Source organism: Ischnura elegans, chromosome 5 (assembly GCF_921293095.1).
Source record: "Ischnura elegans chromosome 5, ioIscEleg1.1, whole genome shotgun sequence".
NCBI classification, from domain to species: domain Eukaryota; kingdom Metazoa; phylum Arthropoda; class Insecta; order Odonata; family Coenagrionidae; genus Ischnura; species Ischnura elegans.
This window is the reverse complement of record NC_060250.1, coordinates 125,978,519-126,003,208: the sequence shown is the minus strand read 5'-3', so window position 1 is coordinate 126,003,208 and position 24,690 is coordinate 125,978,519. Positions and strand designations below refer to the sequence as shown.

At 39.6% G+C, this 24,690-nt stretch overlaps 1 protein-coding gene across 1 annotated transcript; it reads right to left on the bottom strand.

Annotated features, from left to right (window-relative positions):
- Nucleotides 1–3,699: 3,699 nt before the first annotated feature.
- On the bottom strand, nt 3,700–5,241 carry LOC124159775 (zinc finger BED domain-containing protein 5-like). The gene has a single exon (XM_046535692.1). The coding sequence runs from the start codon at nt 5,239–5,241 to the stop codon at nt 3,700–3,702; it is 1,542 nt and encodes a 513-aa protein (XP_046391648.1).
- Nucleotides 5,242–24,690: the final 19,449 nt, after the last annotated feature.

Sequence of the window (24,690 nt, the reverse complement as noted above, 5' to 3'; positions counted from 1 at the left end):
GCCGCCACCGTATTGAATTTCCGCGTTAACTGCACAGATGGGGCTGGCGAGATAGCGACGGGATCTTCACGTTTAAGGAGGTTTTTTGAGTGGCGAAGGAAGCGGGAATCGGCTTTCCGAAAAGAGATCACGCTTTGGGTGCGAAGAGAAATAAATGTGTGCTGATGCTGTGGATGTGCGGATTGATTGACTGATAGGTGGACTCGGGAGAATTCTGTGAGCAGCAGCGAATAGGAGGAGAGAAGTAACGGACGCGAGTCGTGGAAAAAAAGAAACTTTTAAGTAAAGTGGAATATAAGGTGTGCGTGTGTGGGCGGGTGAAATGAAGGTGAGATAATGTAGGAGGGAAGAAATGTTGAGGAAAAAAAGAGATTTTTCCCTGCTGTCCTCTCTTCGTCTCAATTGAGATCTCCGTTGCGCTATCTCTATACATCAGGGTGGAAAGAGACCGGGAACGGAGGTGGGGAAGGGGAGAATGAGGAGGAAGGTAGATGGATGGAGAATGGAGGTGCACGGCGAAGGAGATGTCCAGAAAGGAGGCTGAGCGGATTCGAATCGAAATTGCTTTTTTTCTCCCGCCATCCTTTGTAGTATGGAAGAAGGGCGACCAACTCACTCTCATTCTATTTCGTCTGATGTCTTGAGAATTGGGAGTTGAATTCGAGGTGCGAAGAAAGTAGCCCTCCTCAGTTTTGGGATATATTTCTATCGCTCATTACGAGTCCCGCCTGTGTATGTTGCCTCAATCCAGAGAATGAATGTTCGAGTGTGTTAAATTGTTAACTAGTTGAAAAATCCCTAACTAAAAAAATTCAATATAGTGCAGTTTTCGGTGGTGTGATAAATAAAAAATAAAGTATTGCAAGAAAAATTCTTGGTCAATGGAGCCAGAAAAGCACTTGGTCAATTGAATAACTGACCAATTTTTTTTTCAATAATTCTGTTAGGTATAAATGAATTGGGCCGGGAACACGTGTGATTACTCGCCGCCCAGCAGCGCCTTAGGCGGTCATCACCGCGAAACATTTCGACACATTAAGCTTCGCTCCTGACGGTTTCGGAGAGAATGTTATGGGAGGAGAGTGGCGAAGGGAGGTGACTCGTGGTGGACCGGCGGCTACGATAGGGGAGGGTACGAAGGACTTAGTGATCTGGGTGAGGGTGGGTTTGTAAGGGTGGGCCTGATAGAGGCACCAAGGGGGCGACATACCCATTAGGATAATGCGTATAGGTTTTGATACATCAGTGCCATCTGTGCCAGTGGTCCACGGCTGCCGCGAAGTTTGAATGCACATCACGGCGCGTGTTTCAAACTTTGTTTACGCGTCACGATAGGGCGTGCTATTCAGGCTTAATTGCTACTGCAATTGCGAGAAACTTAAAAGCAATGAATAAAGGAAAATCTTCCTGATGAACTTCCCCAGGTTACTAAACTAGTAACCATAATACAAGATTAATGTACAAAGTCAACTGGCGATCTAGTGGTTGGTAAGAATAATGATCTCGGAAACTTACTTCAGTGGACATTGGTATTTATTGATACAATAACTGGTAAAAGAAATACAACAATAGCAATTTAAATATGGCATAATAAAGATGAAATCTGTGGAAGCTAACAATTCTACAAGCACATGAGATGCACAAGCAACAAATATCAATGACAACAGTACATTGCAATGAGAGATGAGCAGCCTTTGCGTAATAGGAGACAGATCCCATTACTTAAGTAAACACTTCACACTTATAGACAAAGAGGGCGACCCAATTTTCCTTGAGGTAGATGTATCTTGCAATAACTCTGGGACAGGGAAAATAATGCTAATCCTGAAACCATAGACCATAACAACACTTCACTAGAAATAAGCATGCAAGTTTGGATATCATTTCATGGAAGATAATTATGTGATTATGAAAGGAGAAGGACATTATTTCGTAGGAAGTAGTTCATGATGAGTACCCATTAAGATATATAACATATCTTGGCAGAGGAGTCTTAAAATTAAAGGTTATTAGAAGTTAATATCCATCTCTTATACGAAAGAAAGTATTCCAAAATTAGAAAACGAGAAAAGTGATGAATATTTTATACCAATATAGTAGAAATTAAGCTCTTACTTCAAAATGAAAGAGAAAGTTTTAAGAAGTGTAAACATTGTAGAAAACTTAGTGAATTATGCTCAATTGATGACAATTAAACAGTTGAAAGGACAGAGTTGAAATAGCAAATTAAATACATAACCAACAAAATGATTAGCATTAAACAAACCAAAGCATAGCAGTAGTGATTCATGAGTAGTTTGAACACTAGAAAAACTGCAAATACAATGAAAAACATATTGAAATATAAGGAATACAAGACACCATGAAATTTTGAAAACATGAGAAAAGGTTAGCTAATCACAGGTTGAAATAAAAATGGAATAATGAAGGAAACAAAGAATTACTCACATTTTCATCACCAAATACATTTCATACCCATGCAATTTAGCAATAACCAACATCATTGACACTCGTATCCTTCATCGAGCACATTCCAAAATCGTAAGGGACACTGTAAGCAATAAAAAAAGTCTGCAGTTAACACTAATAACTATCAATAAGCCTCAATATAACCTTTGTTTGCAGCGAGATTCAGTATGGCAGCCCTTTGTTCTTTACTGCCCAGCAGACTGCCCAGAAAAACAGGCTACACCAGCGCCTCTATGTTGGGTAGGCCGTTTGACCACTGGGGCTCCGGAAAAATCAAAACAAAAGAGGTTTTCTGTACGATATATCGCAGTTATGTCGCCCCCTTGGTGGCACTCCACCGGTGGGCCACCGCGCGTGGAGTAAAAAGGGCCGCACCCATTGCGCGGTTCACGCGATTTTGTTTGCGTTCAATTTTCCGGCGATGCATATTAGCTGGAAAGCATTACCAACATATTTGCTTATTTGAGTTACCTCGCTCGCAGACTGCCAATCGCCATAACGATCGGTTTGTTCGTAGGTGCCTATCAAAGGGTTTCGCCAGGGTTGTTTCGCGCCCACTTTACTCGTTTATTTGGTGAAAATAGGTGTGCCTATCAAAACGGGTGCACGCAAGAAAAAGCTTTATCCTTCTACTAAAAGAATGAAACGGTTCTATATCATATAATTTCCTCTGGGGCGCTCAACTCCTTTTGACTTAAAACATTTTAGTGTCTTCTCATTATGAAAGTCTTTGACTGGAAATTCTATTTTAATTAATACCTTCACGTAAAATAAAGCTGTTTGTACAGAATTCAGTGGTGCTGAAGCTTTCTTAGATTTAGAAAGCTTTTTGGAATCCGTACTCGTTATAAATAATTACTAAGGCCATTTGATTAGAGCAGTGGTTCCCAACCTTTTCTTGTTTGAGGCACCCTTGGAAAGCCTTTCAAAAGTTCCCGGCACCCTTATAAGGAAATAGATATTTAAAATCTCCGTAGCTTTTTTATTATTATTTATTTATTTGTTTCATTCCGAGAGTTTGCATGCAACAACACCTTATACCTAGTCCTAGATGATATGAGAATACTGTTTACACTGATTCTGCCTTAATAAAAATAATAGTATTACGATACAAATATGTAATTGTGACAAGTTTTACTGCAGTTGCACAATGTATTCAAGTAGTTACAGTGTTACACTATGATACAAGACAAACACACAAATAGACCACAGTGCACCATGCATGTATACTCAGTGTGAAACTTGTGATTGATGCTTGGAACAAAAACTCTTGATATCAGGTCTTAATGTTGACAATGCCACCCGCACATCGTCCTCAAGTGAAAGAAGCCTATTTCTTTGTTTCGATTTTATTGTAGCCATGGCAGAAAATGCCTGCTCGCACAGATACGATGTGGAGAAGGGCAAAAGTAGAGAAATAGCTTTCTGACCCAAATTGGGGTATTCCCCCAATGCTGCATGCCAAAAAGCTGCCAGTGTCACGTCACTCTTCTCAAATTTGACTTTCAGTGTTGAATCAGCAGACATATCAAGAAATTCGTCACGTTCTATTTCCGTGAAGTCCAGCTCTTCAGCCATGTCAGCCAGTTCGAAGGGTGATACAATCCATTCTAGTTTTTCTGTAGACAGCGATGGAAAATACTTATCAACTGCTTCTCTCAGCTGTTCCAAGTGATTAAGAATCAGATTTTTTACAGTTCCAAAGCCGTTATATCCTGCTTGTTGAAGAGAAGGGAAGTTTGACACATCGTCTCTCTGAACAGCCGACTTCCATGATTTCAGCTTTCTCTGGGAACCTTTCATCTTGTTAACTGATGTTACAATTCCCTCAAGTCTTCCTTGCATTGAGAGATTTAGTTCATTCAGCTTCATGAAAATGTCTGCCAAATATGACAGCTTCAAACACCAAGTATGATTTTCAAGCAGCTTTATGAATATATCATGTCTCTCCTCTCGGAAAAACGCTTTTAATTCTTCTTTGAGTTCAAGAACGCGGTTCAGTACACGTTCTCTTGATAACCACCTTATGTCAGTATGCAAAATCAGTGAAATTAGATTCGCACCCATTTCTTGATACATCTTTTGAAAAACTCTATTTTGCAGTGGCCTGGATTTGATTAAATTAACCATCTTGACAGCCTGGTTTAAAATCTCAGTTAACTCTTCTCCACACGTCTTGGCTACTAAAGCCTCTCTGTGTAGGAAGCAGTGAGTTGTAGTTATAGATGGATTTTCTTTCAATGCCCTGGTGATGAAGCCTTTGTACTTCCCTATCATCGACGGTGCATCATCAGTACATATGCCACAACAGTAATTCCATGAAAGACCATGTTCAGTGAGGTACGAATTTACAGATGCAAAGATATCCTCTCCAGTAGTTGTAGTCTGTAACTCTTTGCAAAACATAAACTGTCCCACAATATCCTTGTCAATGAATTTGCAAAACCCAAGCAGTTGGCATTTTCCAGCTATGTCAGTACTCTCATCTACCTGCAATGCGAATTTTCTTTTCGATTTTATCTGCTTCACAACTTCTTCATTAATATCTGTTGACATTTCTGATATCCTACGGCTGATTGTGTTGTTGGAAAGAGGTACTTTCGAAATCTGTTCCTGAGCTTCTTTGCCAAGCATTGTTTCTACAATTATTATGCATGCAGGGCCAATGATTTCTTCACCAGTTGTATGAGGCTTCATTTTCTTTGCTATCAGCTCTGCTACTCTGAAGGAAGCTTCAAGAGCAGTGTCAGCTACTGTTACCTTCTTGACCATTTTAGTAGCCGCCTTACTTTTCCCTTCTAACATACGAGAAAAATATGCCATGTCCTTCTGTGACACAAAAGGGTGTTTGCTATTGAGGTGCCGCTTGAGCTTACTAGGTACCATGGCCTCATTGCTGAGTGTAGCTCCACAAACTAAACACACAGGACGCGGATTATCTTCATCATTGTTTGAAGTAACTACCATATGCTAAATAGGCATCAATATATGTCCTTTTCTTTGAGAGAGATGCGTGTTTCCCCTTTTCTCAATTTGATTCAGATGGAGCAGGAACACCTTCAGTGTTTGACTTCGAAGCAGTACCAATACTGGAAGCCACCATTTGGTTCATCCGCCTGTACTTTTCGCTTCCTCACTACGAACTTATCCATCCTTCTTTTTCGACGCTGTCAGATAAGATATATTCTGAAAATAAGGAAAAATCACAGAGGCTTAAATTAGTTTCTGATAGTTAAGTAGAGAGCGACAAACACAGTTTTAGCTTATCACAAGAATTGCACTTGATCACAAATTTACGTGCACTCGTGCACGTGCTGCTTAATACAATACCTTCTGCCTCCTTTGAGTCACCAATCAGTACTGAGGCATGCTGGAGAGTGGCGACTGGCGACTCGCTGTGCTCCCTGTCCTGTACGTGTGTTATACGCGTCAATCCACAACCCTCATTGAGGAACGGGTGGGGTGAGGTGGGGTGGAGAAGGACTCTCCGCTATCTCGGTATACTCCTCACTCCCTCCCCCTCTCCCGCCAAGAGAGAATGACGTTAGTGCAATTTTTTCCCCGAAATTTTGGCGGCACCCTCAAAAGATCTCACGGCACCCCTTAGTGCCGCGGCACACCGGTTGGGAACCACTGGATTAGAGGGTCAAGTTCGGGGCAAAGAAAATAATAACAATGCTTAGGAAGGGCGTGCAAAAGAAAATTTAATCATGAAAACTTCTTTGTGCTTCTTGGGTGCGGTTACATATGGGAACTCATGCTTTGTGGATAAATGAATTCATTGAAGTTATGGAACCATGCTCAACAATCTTTAATAATGCCAGAAATGTGTTGTGTTTGTACTCATTCCCTTTTTATTTGGTGCATAATACCTGATATAAGACTTATTGCGGGAAATTATAGGTTTCCAGGAGAAGGGGAGAGAGAAGGGGAGGTTGGCGAGAAGGTGAGGGGCGACATATTCTTCCAAAGAAACTACTTCCCATTGCTCTAAGGTAATTTTAAACTTTTTCAATGCTATAGAAACATTGAAATTGAATTATGTGAACGAAACATTTCTTATAGTTTAATTTTTTTTATGTAGCAACACATTTTTATAAGGGATAGCGAATATTGGGAAAAGAGCGACCTAGTTAATTTTCTAAAGCGCTGAACTTCTCTCAATGGAAAAACTGACACCATGTGCTTGTGGTCTCTACGCTCTAGCCTTAAGTCAAATCGATGGTTAGATAGTTTAAAAATTGAATAATATTATTTATTTCTGAGTAGTAATTATTATACTATCGGAGTATTTATTGAAGGTTTGAGAACTAACGAGGTTTCTCTGCTGAATAAACCGCGTAAAATTGTATCATTTAGACAAGTTTTAGGAGCACGAGTAATTCCTTCACTGTACTTTTTCTATTTTAACTGTTTATTTCTGCGTTAATTAAAATTAGTAACCCTTGAATTAGAATAATACTTCACGAAATTATTTTAAGCATAGAAATATAAAATATAATATTTTTAACCGTCCGAGTTTCGCGAATCGTGCTTTAAAACATATAAATCTGTAATATTGATGTGAAGACAAGCGTTTTCGTCACTTTCACCGATTTCTGTTTTTTTTTAGTTAATCTAATTCACAGCTTCTGATTGTTCTGTCATTTGTATTGATGACAGTTCTAGAGGTTGTAATGAATCCACTAAACCTATTTGAATTTGGGGAATATTTAATTAGAATCTTTTTTTGGCTAGACCCATCAATCGAAATCGCCCATTCATTCTGCTGCTGGCGCCGTCCACCAACTCTGATCGAATTCTGAACGGTGAAACCATTTGGTAAGCTATCCATTCGGATTGTGAGGTTCTTGCTCTCACGTGGGAGGAGGGGATGTAGACATCGAATATTAGACGCTTGATGACGGCTGAGAATGAATTGGAGAGAAATCTGTCGTGGAAGGAAAGTTTGGCGGAATCGTGTCATTATTAGTGGGAAGGGAGAAACGCTGTTAGCGATTAAAGAAATTGGATCTAGAGCATGAATAAATGAGTGTATAGGCCCGATGTAACGTAGAAAAAACATAGAAAGAGGGTTTAAGTTCTCTCAGGTGTAGGAGAGACCGGGGAAATACCGTACGGCGGGGCAATAACGTGCACCGCAATTTTAGATCCGCTGGAGTATGCAATGAGCGCTGGGAAGTGCTACTGCATAGCGGAAGGAAAGCGAAACTGATATAGACAATCTGGGGGCTTCTGCCTTTACGCACGTGTATGTGACGATAGTTTTTCTGTTTTTTCAAATTCTCCTATAAGTTTAAAGACTTTATAAAGAAAGATTTTATTAGTGACTATATTCAAACTAGTGGTTTTGAATAGCCCATCAAATGGGCTATTTTTAATATTATACACAAGCCCTCTTATGTTCTTATTTAAGGGTGGAGTGAAATGCTGAATCATGTCGTTTTGGGGCAATTCCGTACACCTTGCTTGGGGCAATAACGTGCAAGGCGTAAGGTGAATGAGCAAATTGAATATTCTTATGTAATAAATATTTTAATTTTATCAATGAAGGACCTTTGAATGGGTCGCTTACCAGTCCTGCCAAGTACAGGCGAACCTCAATATTCCGAACACATGGTAGTCGGAACACCGAACGACCTTCATCCGTCGTGTCGTCAGTTTGTCTGCAGTAATAATCGATTTTCATATTTTGATGCTACAACCATTTAATCGCAAATATTAAATGATTCTGTTTAATTTTTAAATTTATTTTATGCTAGCTGACTTTTATTACAACTAAGATCGAGGGTTTGGTAAAATTTTAATTCTAATGTAAGCTAATATGCTATGTTTTACTTATTTCGATGATAGAATAAAACATTAAATTACATTTTCCATCTTTGTTTTTTTAACTCATAGTCTTTGCGATATCTTTCATCATGGGGTAGAAGTGTAGAAGTAGGTGTATAGGAATTATGCTTTTGTATTTTACTTGTTTTATATCTGCTTCGTCTGTGTGCAGGATTCATCTCCAGAGCGCAAGTAATTTTAATGCATAGGATTTCACATGACTCCGCATTGATGCCTTTTTCACTGCTGTGTCGCCGACACGTCGCGGCGTTTCAGTTGTCGGAGTTTAAGGCATCTTCAGTTGGGGAGTATTTTCAGATTAGAATAAAATAGTATTGCAATAAAATGGTATTGTTTTCACGCCCGCAATGATCAGCCGGAACGTTTGGATGGGTTTATTTAATTTTTTAAATGAAACTACGACTTAAAATTGGAAATATTATCCTCAAATCCGTATTTGTCCTGGGGAATTAAAACGCTGCAAAAAGAAAGATCGCCGATGTTTCAGCAGGCTAGTTTCTGGTATCTCTAGGGGAGGATAATTTTCAATGTAATGATGAGGCGTTCAAAGCCTTTGAGTAGTCTATTGCTCTCAAGGTCCAGCGGATGATGCCAGAGTTAGTCATCCAAACATGGGAGATATATAGCGAACTAAGATGGTGATATACCCGAGAAAACTTCACCCACTGGCTGTGATTTTACGACTGTACATCGGCCCTAGAAATTTACTCGTTCATCCATGACCTCGATTCAATTTCCATCATCGCTAACAACGCTTCTCTCTCCCCACTAACAATGGCACTATTCCTCCTTACCTTTCCTTATCAGCTGGAACTCCTAGTTGTGGTTGTTTATTTATATAGTAGACAAGCACCTAGCGTTCGACGTCATCTCCGCAGGCATCGTCAGGCGAGAAGGATTTTAATATAAAGAAGTGCGATAACATTGCCTGGAGTACTTGTCCCATAAGAATCACCTGGGAATACTAGTTGCTGGTACTTTGACTGTAACCTTGCATTAATAATCATGTTTGCGGATCAGTGTTTGGCTCTGGGCTTGGAAACGCTAGAAAACGAGAGTGAACACGGAAGAAGGGGTGGATATTAGTGGGAGTGGAATGGAATGAGGACGGTGTGTTTGGCAGGGGCAGGGAGGGAGGGATGGAAATAGGTTTCAAACCCATATGGATGGCGGCGTGCATGGGAATGACTTGGGCACCCGTGAAAATTGCTTTTTCGTCTCCGTGTTTGACGGCATGACTCGGCATAATCGATACAGAGGAAAGAGACGGACGGATAAGCAATTGGGGGCTCATCATCTTCGAAATAATCTCTCCCCGGTCGTTATCCAAACAGTTCGCCGGTGATTTTTCACTCTCCCACCTTCTGCTTTCCTATTTCCCCGCGTTCTAATCATCGTGGGCGGAAAACGCGTACTCGGTGGTTTTGTGACCGCGCTATAAATCCTATACGCGTTAGAAACGGCGTCCTAGCATAATAATCTTCCTGTATCACTGGTAATCAACCTTAGGAACGGAGTCTTGGTATACTCACCTTCTTGTTTTACTAGTAACTGATAATTGAATGACACATTTAGCTCCATATCATCAATGGCACAATGCTGAGGGATTAAGGATTTGCAAAGTGTGAAACCATGCATGAATGCTGTAGTTATATGGAAGATTAAATATTTTTTGACATAAATAGTTTTCCCACCACGACCCCCGCTGTTTTACACCTCATTTAGTGTCAATCGGCCGTATTCATAGATTTCCGCCAAAACACGCTAGTAGGGCGACTAACTTAGTCGGCTACTAAGACCTTTTAGTCGCCTACTAAGATATGGTATTCATGGATTCTATTAAGTGAGCTACTAACTTAGTATGCTACTAGCCAGCTCGGCAGCCGATACTCGGTAGCGATTTGGGTTCAACCCGCTAGGCTACGCTTGGCAACACTGCATCTGACTCCTCCGCGGCGCGGAAAATTCGTAAAACTATCGAACAAAAGAAATTGATTCAGCAAAATTCATTGAAATTTCTACTTCATAATGGATAATTCGATGTGATATCGCATCGCAGACATTTTTTGATTGCTGTACACAACAATTATGCAATACCATCGGGAAAGGGTATTACCGAACTATTATGAGTACTATCGAAGCATTTGTATGTTTGAGATGCAGTTATTGTTGTACAAACGGCCGTGTATTCATTGACCATGAACATTGCATATTTTTTGCACTTCCGATATTTGTTTCCATTAGTGTATGCGTGATTAGTATGGAAAAATATAACTAGCAACGTCAGTATTATACACATTTGTATTCGGAAAGCAGAGATACACCTCAATGTCGGAGTAGAAACGAAAAATTTTTCTATGCAGAAATGAATCGTTAAGAAAATAACGTTAAGGTAAATTTTTGAATGATACACATTTATTACGTTACAAGCACCTACGTGCGAGCAATTAGTAACGTAGGTTATCAATTAGTAACCTATGTTTGCAACTCCTAAAATGTTAGTCAAGGAAACAACAATCTGCCTCGCTACGTTTAAATACTTCAAACATTGACAGCAGAGATACACCTCAATGTCGGAGTAGAAACGAAAAATTTTGCTATGCAGAAATGAATCGTTAAGAAAATAACGTTAAGGTAAATTTTTGAATGATACACATTTATTACGTTACAAACACCTACGTGCGAGCAATTAGTAACGTAGGTTAGCAATTAGTAACCTATGTTTGCAACTCCTAAAATGTTAGTCAAGGAAACAACAATCTGCCTCGCTACGTTTAAATACTTCAAACATTGACAGCGTTAGGAAATATACGGCATATAGTTTACTAGAGGTGGTTAATGTAAAAAACAAAGCATAATTAACGTAACTTGTTTTACTTATTTATTGCTGATCATATCACAAATAGCACTACAACGCACACAACATTTCACTTCACATTTCACGAGCTGTCCTTATGACACTTATAATCCGTATACATATTCCGAATCAACTGGTTCAATGAAAAACTTGACTCACACTTAATTTAAAACACTATAACGTAACTCTAGTAAAGCATGATAATCAGTTTTCCAATCACTCTTCTCACACCAAAAGAATTTGCACTCATTGACGTTCGAAAGAATTCTTCACATCTCACTTCCCACTCGTCACTAATGTTTCAGAATCAGTTGATGTTATTTCACATTACCATTACGTAGACAATGAAATGAAAAGGCTGAAACAAATTTCTAAACAAGAAATTGTAACATCAATAAACTTCAAATCACGCTCTCCACTATCACTCGCGATCACTTGTACCGTAACCAAAACAAAAACAACAGCGCAACGAAATGCGCGAAATGTAAACACTGGCGAAAGCTCACGATGAAGCGACTAGAACAACGGACTAGAATAAGTAATACAATCAAACACAACTTATAAGCGTACAAACCAATGAAAATTTATAAGCGTTTGCTGTATCCCTAGAGAACAATTGCTTCAAATATGAAACATATTCCCTTCGCAACAGCTAGTAGATACCTTTGATCGAAATGATGCCTTAGACAAGGCCGGAGGGCGACTAAGAACCGGCTACTAAGATAGTAGCATACTAAGCTTAGTAGCCCTTACTAACGATCTATGAATACTATTTTGCTAGTATGCTACTACTTAGAACGCTACTTAGGCGTTAGTAGCTTTACTAAGGAAACTATGAATACGGCCGATTGAATCAAATTTGCGACTAAATTATGATTTTAGTGAAATGCTCGAGCACTCGACTTGCGTCAAAATTCAGGGTAACATAATGATGATCATCGATTGCTTTAAAAAGAAATATCTAAAAGTTTGCTTTGAGATCATTCCTTCAATTTGAAATGACGTGTGTACAAAAAACATTCATATCCTGAAAATTCTGAAGGCAGGGCAATACTACAATAACGGCGGCGTTGCGGAAATTTAGATCCAACATTCTAGCTACCATTGGACTCATACTCATTCGTAAAAGTAAAAAAATAATAATTACTGATACTATTAAAATTTAAATGAAGTTACCTTCAGATTATACGGGAATTATCATCTTTGCAGAGTCTACTCTCATAAATTGTGTGAACATCATTTATCGGATCACGCGCCGATGTTGTTTGCTTATCTGAAAGCAATCAATGCTCCTCAAATTAAGTTACCTTTGTTTTTTCCCCCTTTTTAATACGAAAAAGCACTTTACGATGCTTGTATCCTAGTCGGAAGAGATAGGATAATTTCTTCCCTTCCAAACACTTTTCCTCTACGGGTATTACGGTAGAAAAAGCCTTTTCCCCATCTTTATACTGTATTACCTGGTTTGAGGGATGGAATTGGCGCTTTCAGTTTCCGAGAATCTGGGCGGAACGCTATCAGCCTGCTATTAAGTCTTCAGGTTTTTACGATTAGCCGTTCTATTCAACGTCTCACCCCGCTGTCGTCAACGGCCAATCAATTGGAAATTAAGAAAACTTTCCAGGACGAGAAACAATTTGCATAGTTATGATGCTTCTGGAGCCGGATCTAATGGCTATTAAGTAATTAGCCGGGTGAATAGGTTTTAGATCGCTGTATTTTTGTTTGATGTCCGTTCTGGAGTTAAATACTGCTGATACCCTTGTTTTTTTAAAGAAATAATGGAAAATAGAAATATTTTCCCGTTGCTACTATCAACTCAGCCCTTCAAATTTTAGTCTATCGCATGATTCTATTCAATTATTAATTATGAAGCCGGTAATTGGTTTTTTTTTACATTGGACCAGTTCTTCATAGGAAAATGCTTGTATGGGTCATAAACTTTGGAAATTAATTTCCCCTTTTTTAATGCGGAGATGCCAGAGTCATCATCATCATCAGTGATTACTGTCCTTAGACAGGTTTCCACTGGACTTCTCTCCATCTTTCTCTATCCTGAGCATCCTCCTTTAGGTCTTTGTATTTTCTTCCTCTTCTTATATCATCCAACATTCCCATCCTCCTTCTTCCTCTTCCTCTCTTTCCTTCTATCTTCCCTTCTATTATTCTCCGTTCCAAACAATTCCTTCTTAATATATGCCCTAACCAACTTGCCTTCCTCTTATGAATCATATGTATTAATTTTCTTTCCTCGCCTATTCTTCTTAGAACTTCCTCATTCTTCACTCTGTCAGTCCACTTCACTTTCAACATTCGTCTCCATACCCACATTTCAAAACTTTCTAAATATCTCTCCTCCTTCTTTTTAACAGTCCATGATTCACATCCGTACAACACTACACTCCACACAAAACATTTCATAAACCTCTTCCTCATCTCTATTGGAATTCTTTTTACTGTTAACAATGCTTTTACCTTTCCATACGCTCCTTTACCTATTGATATCCTTCTTCTTATTTCCTCAGTACAACTTCCATTCCATCTTACCAGACTTCCCAAATATTGGAAAGTCTGTACTTGCTGTATGATATTTCCTTCTAAGGATATACAAACACAACCTTCTTTTCTGCTGATTCTCATCACCTTGGTTTTATTTATGTTTAAGTTCATTCCAAATTCCCTCCCCACATCCATTATATCATCCATCACTTGTTGTAAATCTTCTTCACTTTCTGCCAGCACTGCCTGATCATCTGCATATTTAATTGTTTTTATTCTTTCTCCTCCTATTACAACTCCTCTAGCTTTTTCTAAAGCTTTCTCCATCATTTTTTCTGCATAAACATTGAAGAGCTCTGGAGAAAGGCAGCACCCTTGCCTCACTCCTCTTCCTATGCCAATTTCTTCTGTTTCATCATCCCCAATTTTTATAACTACTACCTGCCTACAATACATCTCCTTTATTAATCTCCTATCTTTCCAATCAATGCCAATGTCTTTCAAAATTTTCAATAACACATTCCAATTAACCTTATCAAATGCCTTTTCCCAATCAATAAAGCAAATGTACAAATCTCTATTCACTTCCATCATTCTTTCTCCTATCATTCTCAAGCATCCTATGCCAGAGTACCGTCTCCATTTGATTAGTTTTATTAATATCCATTAATGTAGCTGCCATTAATTTAACATCTCTTGATGAAATTCTGAATTTTTATGCTACCTATTCTATTTATTTTTGCGCATACTTGTTAGCTAGCCGTTTGATGGCAGAAGTTAAGTTTTCTCGTACCTTTCATCCCATGATTTACCTCATTGTTATTTCTTGTGCGATCAGTTTTATCTTGAATGGACCTTAAAACTGTTCATGTTGGTGGACTGTTCTCTTTACTGTGGACTCTTCTGGGCAATGTTTTTTCCATGGTATTTATTTAAATTCATCCTTCAAATCCATATTGAATGAAAATTAAACTTTTTCCACATAAATATATCCACATATTCCAAATAAATAAAACATAGTTTAATTGTCATTCAGTATGAATAAATTCCATAAAGTAACGCCTCAAACCAATAACCTTCAAATCCATTCCATCTGCCAATCCCGCTATCCGTCGTCTTTACGGAGACTTGAACAAGGTCGTTCAACTATCCGTGTTATTTTTGTTTCAGAGCCAATCCACCGATTTCTCATTTGGATTTTGATTCTCAACAGTTTTATTTCTTCTCCTAATAATATCTACTCCTCCTGATTCCTCAATTCATCCGGCCTATTGATCTTAAGCATCTCCCAACTGTACTACATCTACATCTACATAATACCCTGCGAGCCACCTATAGGGTGTTTGGCAGGGGGTGACCAATCACCAACATGCAGCATGCAAGAGGACCGCCACATGCACACCACACAGTCAAAGAAATATTACGCACACTAGAAAAATATACATGCTTATTCATAAAAAAATTGCTAATGGTTAGTAATTCCTAGAGCAAATACATGCAAGGTTAGAACTATGAAAAAACATGCAATGGGTGATCCTAGCGAGCGTTGCCATTAATCCTTTCAATTGAGACAACATTGCTATCCTTAATAGTACGAGGGAAGAATGACATTTTAAATCTCTCTGTTTTGCAGTCTATTTCTTTTATTTTTTTCTCATGATCGCGTCTACTATAGTACGATGGTAAACGAAGGATATGCTTCACGTCGTCTGAGAAAATATTATCTTCGAGTTTCCTAAGTAAGTTAAGCCTATACTTCGATCTACGCTCCTGTAAAGATTCCCATCCTAACTCGTTTAACATACTTGAAACGCTGCACTTTTTGTCGTAACAACTCATCACAAATCTGGCCGCCCTGCGCTGTACTCGATTAATTTCACCTATTAGTCCTACCTCGTAAGGGTCCCATACGCTAGCAGCATATTCCAAGTGAGGCCTCACTAGAGTCAGGTAGCTTATTTCTTTCACCTTTTTTGGGCATTTACCGAGAATTCTTTTTACAAATCCAAGTTTACGGTTAGCTTTCCCGCATACTTCACGTATGTGCTTACTCCACGAAAGATCCCGGGTAATGGTGACCCCCAAGTATTTAACGAATTCGGTATTTGGTAGTGGAATCCCGTTAGCGGTGTAGCTCCTTCTTGAAGATATATCCTTTTCCCAAAAATTCATCACCATACTCTTTTCAAGATTACTTCAAGATTTTTTCAAGATTACTAGACGCTGCTCTTCTTTTCCATCCTCCAGTGACTTCCACTAGCAATAGGCGTGGATTTAAAATGACATAATTTGAACTTTTCTCGACAATGCCGCCTATTTTCTTTCGCGTTGCAACCTCAATCCCCGAGGGTGGTGCTTGTAATGGAAGCAGAGCTCCTTGCTGCCGACTTTTCCCAGCAGAGACATACTGCACGCTGCGAAAACAATGGTGATCAGTGTAACTGAGTGTATTTTTTTCAGAGAAACATGGGCAACAGTCATGTGCGTAACGCAATCTGATGTCACTTTCATTGCACGTGAACGCCCCTTACCCCGTGATCACGTGTTTTTTTTTAATAAGCTCGATAGGCGGCATACGATAAAGAGAGAGAGAGAGAGAGGGACCCAAAATGGAAGAATAAAAAAATGATGAAGAACTTTTTTCTTGGGGTTGAGTTGTCGGACAGTGTTTCCCGGTCGTATCGTGTTCCACGATGACAAGAGCGAAACTTAACCCATATAGACATCCTGACGATCACGATGTTTCAATCAATCTCGGAGAAGGGGGGCGCCGCGCGAATACCGCCGAAAATTCCCTCCTGCCCTTCCGTTACGTTCCTAATTGGTTTTTTGTGTAGCATGAGTCCCCAAGTCCAAGTTTCTGAGGGCTGGCGTGTGAGGACGAAGGCCTCGCGAGATAAAGGAGTTAAAGGGGGCCCTTCTCCGGAGCTTTCGTCTCGGTCGGCGCTCGCTGTTTGGCTTGGAGTGAGGCTGGGGAAAGGGTCAGTGGCGCCCAAATAGCGGGGGCGCTTCGCAAGGCTTACATCGGCGCGATTCAAAACGAATGCCCACGTATTACATCTTCATTCAACCCATTATCGCCCTCCGTTGCCATATGACTTAATCGCACCATTCTGAATAAAGGCTCTTGAATAAAACTCGTTCTTTCTTTTGCTATCGAATCCTCACAAATAAGTTGTTGAAGCTCAATCCACATTTTAATTTATTTTCAAAGTCGGCCGATATAAACCAACTGACGGAAAGCGAAGGGAGCGAAAAGGAAATTAAATATTGCTAGACTTGATTGATTGATTACAGACGCATACTGCCTGTAAGTTACGCGCTAGTATCGTAAAAGTAAACAGGAAATGGCATTATGTAGATTATTTTAACTTTCCTTCATCAAAAAAATTCTCGCCCTGAAGATTCATCGTATATATCACAGCCACTCGTAGAAATTGAACAGCATTAGATGCTGACCTCGTTACCAACAAGGGTGACTGTGTGGCCGCGAGTCATTCTGAAAAAAAAACAAGCTGATGTATACCCAAAATATTTCACTGGATTACTTAAGACGACCATAGCAGCAGCGAACCTAAATATCGTTAATATCGCAAACATAAAAATTTCTGTACGGAAATAGGTTAAGGAACTTTCAATAGAGGGCGTAAACATAAAGTGTGTTTCTGGAGAAATCTTAAATACTTCAGAATTACAGATTTCTCCAGACAATTTTTAAGCATTTATTGTCCGTGAGAATGTGGGGTCGCCACTACTTAATTACTGAGCCATGGCAACGCAAACATTTTTTTGGATTCACTTTGCAGTTACCATGAAAACGGTTTTTCTTGGGTATCCAACCTTTTGTAAATTCTATTTAATACTGCGGATTTTTAAGGACATTAAATGATTAAGGTCGGATGAAAATTTGCTATTATAATTATCTGAGACAGTCTCAAAATGGGTGAGAATTCGCAATCGAATTGTTGATACTCGCTCGAAGATCTCGTTTAGTTAAGCACAGGGATGTGATCAAGATCCTCCTAAAACACCCTGTGCATTCCTCTTTATTCGCTTCGCCATTGAAGTAGTATATCATGTCATTTACTAAGTTTTGAAAGGACTTTACCTTTTTTTCTTGTTTTGTTTCTTTCGTTGAGAGAGACTTTGCTTTTGGGAGACTCTTGCGCCTAAAAATAGAATAGCTACTCAATCTCATGTTTTGGTTTACGGGTGTGATTTAAAAATACAAACGGGAGAGATCGCTCGGTTGCCCCATACTTCCTATTCCTCAGATTGTTTGCCCCTTTTCCATGTGTCACATGCTAAGTATCTCTCATAGCTGTGTCTGATGATTTGGAAAGGTTGAGGTCCAACAAGTACTCGCGCCACCTGAACCGGAAATGTGTGGACCATCCGGGAAATTTGATGTGAATTTCATCGCCCTATTTGCGACTGGTATGAGATTTCACACATCCTGCTGAGTGTGACTTTGGCGCCCATGTGTGATTCTGCCTCGCGGGTGTAGCCTCCTGAAAGCCCTCATTTTCTTTGCGTTTCCACCCTCAACGAACCGTATTAACTGATTACCCTTGCATCGCGGAGAAATTACCATTGTGAAAGTGGATTGTGCATGACCATTCACACTAGACCTAAAAGATTCCGTTGGGTGTATCTAAATCAATTATCGTAGGCCTTCTAATTTTTCGATTATACGCTGAAACCATTTAATATTACGATGAATTCATCGATGCCGAATAGTAAGTGTGGAATAGAGTATTATTTATTTCTTCAGTTTTTGAATCGTTATTTTTACACCTTTTTAATCGATCAGTGTACAATTGTATCGATTTCTATGCGTATGATTAGGCTTCGCGCTTATTTCTTTAATTTTATCTTATACATGTGCTGTTGATGATAATATGAATTTTATAACTCAGTCACATCAGCTGTTAATTTTTTTCTTATGCTACTTTTTTGTGTCATCTGTTGATTCATGCAGCCACATTGCTTCTGCACCAGTAATGAACGCAAGAAAAAAAGAACATTTATATACTATTTCGCATTAGCCATCACTTCGCTTTAGCTCGGATATTGACCGGTAGTAAATGTAGTAGTTATTTATCGGTGTAACTACTTGTGTTGTGGCAATAAATTGATTACAATTTTGTGATGTTTATTGAAATTCCTCGCACTAAGACTGCCCAATTGGCCAGAAAAAACGTGAAGAGTATGCGGAGAGGGCATGTGAGTAGCCTCGTTGAATGCTCCTTTTTTCTGTGGAGTGGGGGAGCAGATATTGTGTTGTTGGCGGAGCATGCGATGACAGGTTGACGGCTGATGAGGAAAGAAGATGAAAGGAGTTAGGTAGTGCGTGGAGCGAGCGAGAAAGCGTCCTCTTCTTGGGCAGTCTAATAATGCGAAAGGTGATTCCGGAGAGATGCTGAGGCCAAGTGATGTGTGGAGGAGGATGAGGAAAGCGGTCGGGAGATGGGTGGAAGGAGGAAGCTAGTTTTATGGTTTAAGAGAGTTTTTTTCCTCCACGATATAGTTAATTGGGCTTCCCTGTTATTCTCTTTTAAAAAGGGCAGGATTCTGACGGAGCCGATACGGTAGTGGTGGTGACTTTTACTATCAATCTTCCATCGGGAGAAAACGCTAGCTATCCTCCCCGCCTAGCCCTCCGGCCATTGAGGTGGGTGGAATGTTCCTGCCTGCTCGTGGGTTTTTTTGTACGAGAAGCTCAGAGCGACGGAAACACCTTATACTTATGCAGTTTTTCCGCAGAGGTCACATTTGTACTCGTAATTAACGATCAATCTACGCTGATGGCGGTGTTTATCTCGTGGCGGAGATATTTGGGAGTCTCCAATTTTCCCCATTTTTAAACTCTGGGTAGCCTGTGCAAAGCTGTCTCTCGGGTTGATTTGAAGCGAAAGGTTTTTCATCTGCCCGCACATCATAGTTAGAAAGGCGGGAACCGATATGTCCTTCCTGTTATTATATTCCTTTCTCCCGTCAAAAATTGCTCACGGTAAAAGCCGGAGAAATTTGAATGAATTAATACCTTGGCATCATTCAACGCTACTGCGAGGAGCTGCGATAGGAATGTGCGTTTTCGATAATACTATGCAAATACGCATGTAGCATTATTTTTCTTTATTTAAAGTAATCCCCGTATTATATTCTGTCTCTTGAAATGAGGTATTAAGGGGCACGTCGCATGCTCAGTGCATGAGTTTGCCAGAGCATTTGAAAAAAAAATACTTACATTCGAGTGATGCAGTAATATTCGCTTGTGGAGCATTTATTTTACACGAAAACAACTTAGTTGTTTTTAAACGTTGGTAACCATTTTTAATTCTGTAATAAAAGGCTTTGCAGAGTTAGGCCTCAGCTCACACTGCTACTAGTAATGTACTTTTGATTTGAACTTTTTATGGAGGTACAAATTGTCATTGCGACCATTGGAGGATGCATATTTATATTTCTTTCTTTCTTGTTCGGAATACGTCTGGAATATTGTAGGTTTTAATTTCTGTTATGAAAACCAACTGTAAATGCATACAACTACTTAATTCAAACGCCACTTGCCATCTGCAAAATGAACACTCATGAAAACGGAGGCTCACTTACCTACTTCACCTAGCAGCATTTTGATGAAATCTGATTGCATCAGCTAGATGTCTTTGTGTCATGCCTCGGTTAATTTTATAATGATAATGTTAACCTGACCATTATCAATAGAACTGTTCCAATGGATCTTACTGAAAATTGTAATCCAGCATAATAACTCTTTTACTCATTTGATAAATTGCAATTAGTAGGTTTCGTTCCGTGTTTTTCGAATATTAAAAAATCCCAATCTTGCGCACGCTGTTTTATACCGGACTGGACATTGCGCAGTAGCTGACGTTTGTACGAAGGAGCAATTAAAATTTCGTCGTTTAAAGCGGTGAATTGCTAGAACACATGGCAGAATGTGTGGAAGTTAAACGGCAAAATAGCCCCTACATTCTTTCAAAGCTCATAATCTCGCAGTTTTAACATATTTTCAGTGCTAACCTGCGCAACGGCGTGCCCCGCGTAAAACGGCCTTAACGTTTGGTTAGTGATGCGGCAGTAAAAACTGTCTGCAGGAAGACTCTCTGAAGGGAATTGGGTGGTGTCCTATTATTATTTTATTGCATAAATCGAAAGATTATTACTCCTGGAGTACGTATTTCACGCTTTTAGATTTATAAATTACGATATCTATTTTTCGCGATTAAATGAAAAGTGAACATTTTCAAGCGCGAAAACGCGACGGCTAAGTATGAATGCTGGGAAAACTCCGTGTGACGTCGTTCTGGTTCCCGCTGCCGGAAGTGAGGTGACCTTGGGGCGAGGCTTTGAGTGCTGATACGACGCAGGATGCTAGCAGGTGGCGGAGTACCCTGCTAGCTGGTAGCGCTTGGCTTAAATAAGGATTATCACCTTATCAAAGGAAGGAAACTTTCCGAACTTAGGTATTTTTAATGTGTGATTATTTCTGGTTCCCGCTGCCGGAAGTGAGGTGACCTTGGGGCGAGGCTTTGAGCGCTGATACGACGCAGGATGCTAGCAGGTAGCAGAGTGCCCTGCTAGCTGGTAGCGCTTGGCTTAAATAAGGATTATTAATACCTTGTCAAACGAAGAAAACTTTCCGACCTTAGCAAGTTTTAATAGGTGATTATAAAGGCATGTTTCCCTGAGCTCTGTGCCTTATGCATGCATCGGTAATCTCAGACGATGTAAAACTCCTATCTACTCGTATAGAAACTAGGTTCCTGGGACGTCACGTGGAGTGACATCGCATGGGCGCCAATCTGGCCTTTTTCAAATGAGGATAAAATTGACTATTGCCATTCGTCTAAACCGGTATTTCTAAAACCAAATAATTTTTATACTATGAATACACTAATGGTGGGTAACGAATCGCAATCAATGGCTTTCGTTTTCTTTGATGAAGTAAACTAACCTATTGCTTGAAATCAAATATTGAACGCCTGTAAAATGAAACTTTTCTGGTTCAGTATACCTTACTCTTTAAGTTGATTTTGTGTTTTCATTTTTAAGTAGTTTTCTAATTCAAATGGTCTCCGATAATAAATATCCTTTTTCGATCGGGTTACCGTTCATCTAGACGCCTACTATCCTCAGCATCACGAGAACGTTCGGTGGAAATCCTCATACAGCTTCAGAGGCGAGGCCTAAGTTACGATACACCTCTAGTGATCGCTGTGTTAACCACCAATTCAGATGCGTCTCATACAAATTTATGTGATTGTTTTCCATCGCGTTTCTTTCCACAGCATCGCATATCATCTAGTTTTGTATTTATGAAAAAAATATATGTATCCCTCCTCCTTTTAGAGAAGAAACCTCCGCCTCATCCTGTTGGCTTCGGGAGGTGGTAGGAGTTGGGATATGGTTTGGGAGTGGTTTTTGAGGTTTTATGGATAGGAGGTGGTCGAAAGATAGCACGCCGGGTGCGCGGGTGAGGAGGAGGGCCTCAGCGTGCCGGCACGTTCCGATTCCTCGGCCCGTGTAAAATCAGTGGCGTGCCTCACCCTCGTTTGCCCCGACCCCTCTATCTCTCTCCCTTCGTGCTCCGAACATTGGTCGGTCGGTTGGTCGGCATTTTCTTCTGCGGTTAAGGGCGTGGGTGGAGAGTAGGTTTTTTTTAGGGATGATCGAACTTATGGAGATCGGTAAACTTCGCCTGCCTCCTCTTGCGGGTTCCGTGAAATGAGAAGAAGAAGTTGGGAAATTGCTACTCCCCGAGTATTGCTGGTCAGAAACCTAGTTGGGAATCCCCATTTGTGGGATAATGCCATATTTGAAACGGAGGGGATATAGAGGTCGTTTCCTTTGATGTCCTTGCGGTCGGTACAATATTTTCCTCAGAGTAAACATAGCTGAGATGTGGAGGTGGACGCTTGAAGTAACTTGCTGCTGAATCATACGCTGATGCCTCGTGACTCCGGTGCTGGGGCATTATGGTTTTGGAAAATGGAGTGAATATAGGCAGTAGTTGATGATGCGAAGTAACCGACCGCTGAATCCTGCATTGAAACGTGACTCCCGATCAAGGGTTATATTGTTTTGGAAACTGGAAAGTGAAATCAAAAATTTTCTTGCGGTGTTTTTTTTTAATTATCAATAGCACATTTTTAGCAATTCCTGTGCCTTTGCGCACGACTCTTGTCAGTTTCATCGCTGAATACTACACAATTTTTCTCTCAGTCAAATCAGTCGATCATAATAAAAGATTTAAACTTTTTCTTGCATTGCAGTAATATTTCACCGGAATCCTATTGGGTGCGATTGAAACAGGTATTAGACATTTCGAGGTTCCTCGTGTGTTATCGTCATTGCGGTAGAATTTGCAGCAATGTTTTCGTTTCTTTGAACTAATTTAAGCTTTAAGGCAGTTCCAGTGAAAAGACTGATAACTCTCTTTTATCTTAGGTACTGTATTTAGTGAACTTAAATATCTTTCGCCATAAACTGACTTGCCGTTGCTAATTTAAAAACATGCTATTAAATAAGACAATCAGTGGTCTACCCCATTCTGGACAGGTAGATGTTGGGGTGTCAAGGTTTCTATGATTTGCCTCTTTTCCGCATGCGTAGAAGTCATTCAATTCTCACTCCTTTTTTTTGACTCGAAGATGTTCTCTCCGTGCTACATCATCGGCGGATCGAGAGTCAATTCTGGTTTTTATGGACTCTTCTTGCATTTTTATCGGATTTATATGTACTGTTTGATCAGATATCTTGACGGTAGAAGTTAAAACTTATGATAGCTATGCTCATTAATTATTCTTGAGGATTGAGGGCAGGATATTTGTTCATGTACATATTATATCTTAATTTATGGAGTATGTGCGAATTACGTTTGACTTTCAGAATGAATTGCCGTTTGACTTCCGGACGGTTTCTCGGCCCTGATGTTCTACCCGCTCCCCTTGTTCAGGGTAACATTTATATCTGCATATTTTTACAATCTGATCGCTATATTGTGGGAAATAGTGTTTTTTTCTGTGTTATGTGCGAATGAAAAAGTATTCTTTGATTTTTTCCTCTTTCTAAATGATGTTTACTGTTAAGTACCGATGGTTTCGCTCATGGAAATTTTCAAAATAATTTATGCAGCAAGGTGAAATATTTAATTTGCGCTGCACTTACAGTCTTGAAAGAACCTATTCCATTTGAAATTTATAGTGAAGGAAATATGAACGTAATATTTTGGGATGTCCTAATATGTGTGCACTTAATGCGCAATCGTTTATTTTTCTGGCTCACTTTATGTTGGAATGGCTACCAATTGGCTCACGAGGTTCAATGTGTAGGCATTTTTTTGTTCAAAATGAAGCATACACTTTCTTTTCTGATTCGGGTAACTGGATAATAATCAATTCGATGACGAAATGTATAGCCCATATTGCTAGATTTATCTTCGACCCTATATTCTCACTGTTTAGAAGCTACATGCAGTCATTGACATCCTGCAGGAAAGGAAATATTAATAAAGTTTAGTCCGTTACAATGAAAACTATGCTGTGATTTCTGCCGATATCGTTGACTAGTTCCATGATTTTTTTCTTATGATTGTCATCAGATATTGTTTGTGCATTACCAGTTAAAAGCAATTTCCAATTTGCTCTCTATTGATAAAGTGATGCTACTAGCCGCTCGCCATTCAAGCCTATGGATATAATAGATATGCCTCTCGCAAAGCGTTGTAGTTGTCAAAACTCACCCCCATTCCTGGCTATGTTAGAAGTGTTACACAAATGCTTATCGATTGTCATATTTCACGATTAATATATTACTATTTTTCACAGAATTTTTGTTGGTCTTAGGTGAGGTGCGGGTTACACCAATCACTTTCGTCTTTTTTATTCTGACTTTAAGCATTTTCTGACACTTCGACATTAATATAAAATTACTATAAATTAATATAAATTCTTTTTGTATGGTAAGGAACAAGGTATTCGGTGATCGGA

What these genes read in the sequence shown, in the direction of transcription:
- LOC124159775 (XM_046535692.1), bottom strand. Translation starts at nt 5,241, where the DNA reads ATGGTCAAGAAGGTAACAGTAGCTGACACTGCTCTTGAAGCTTCCTTC.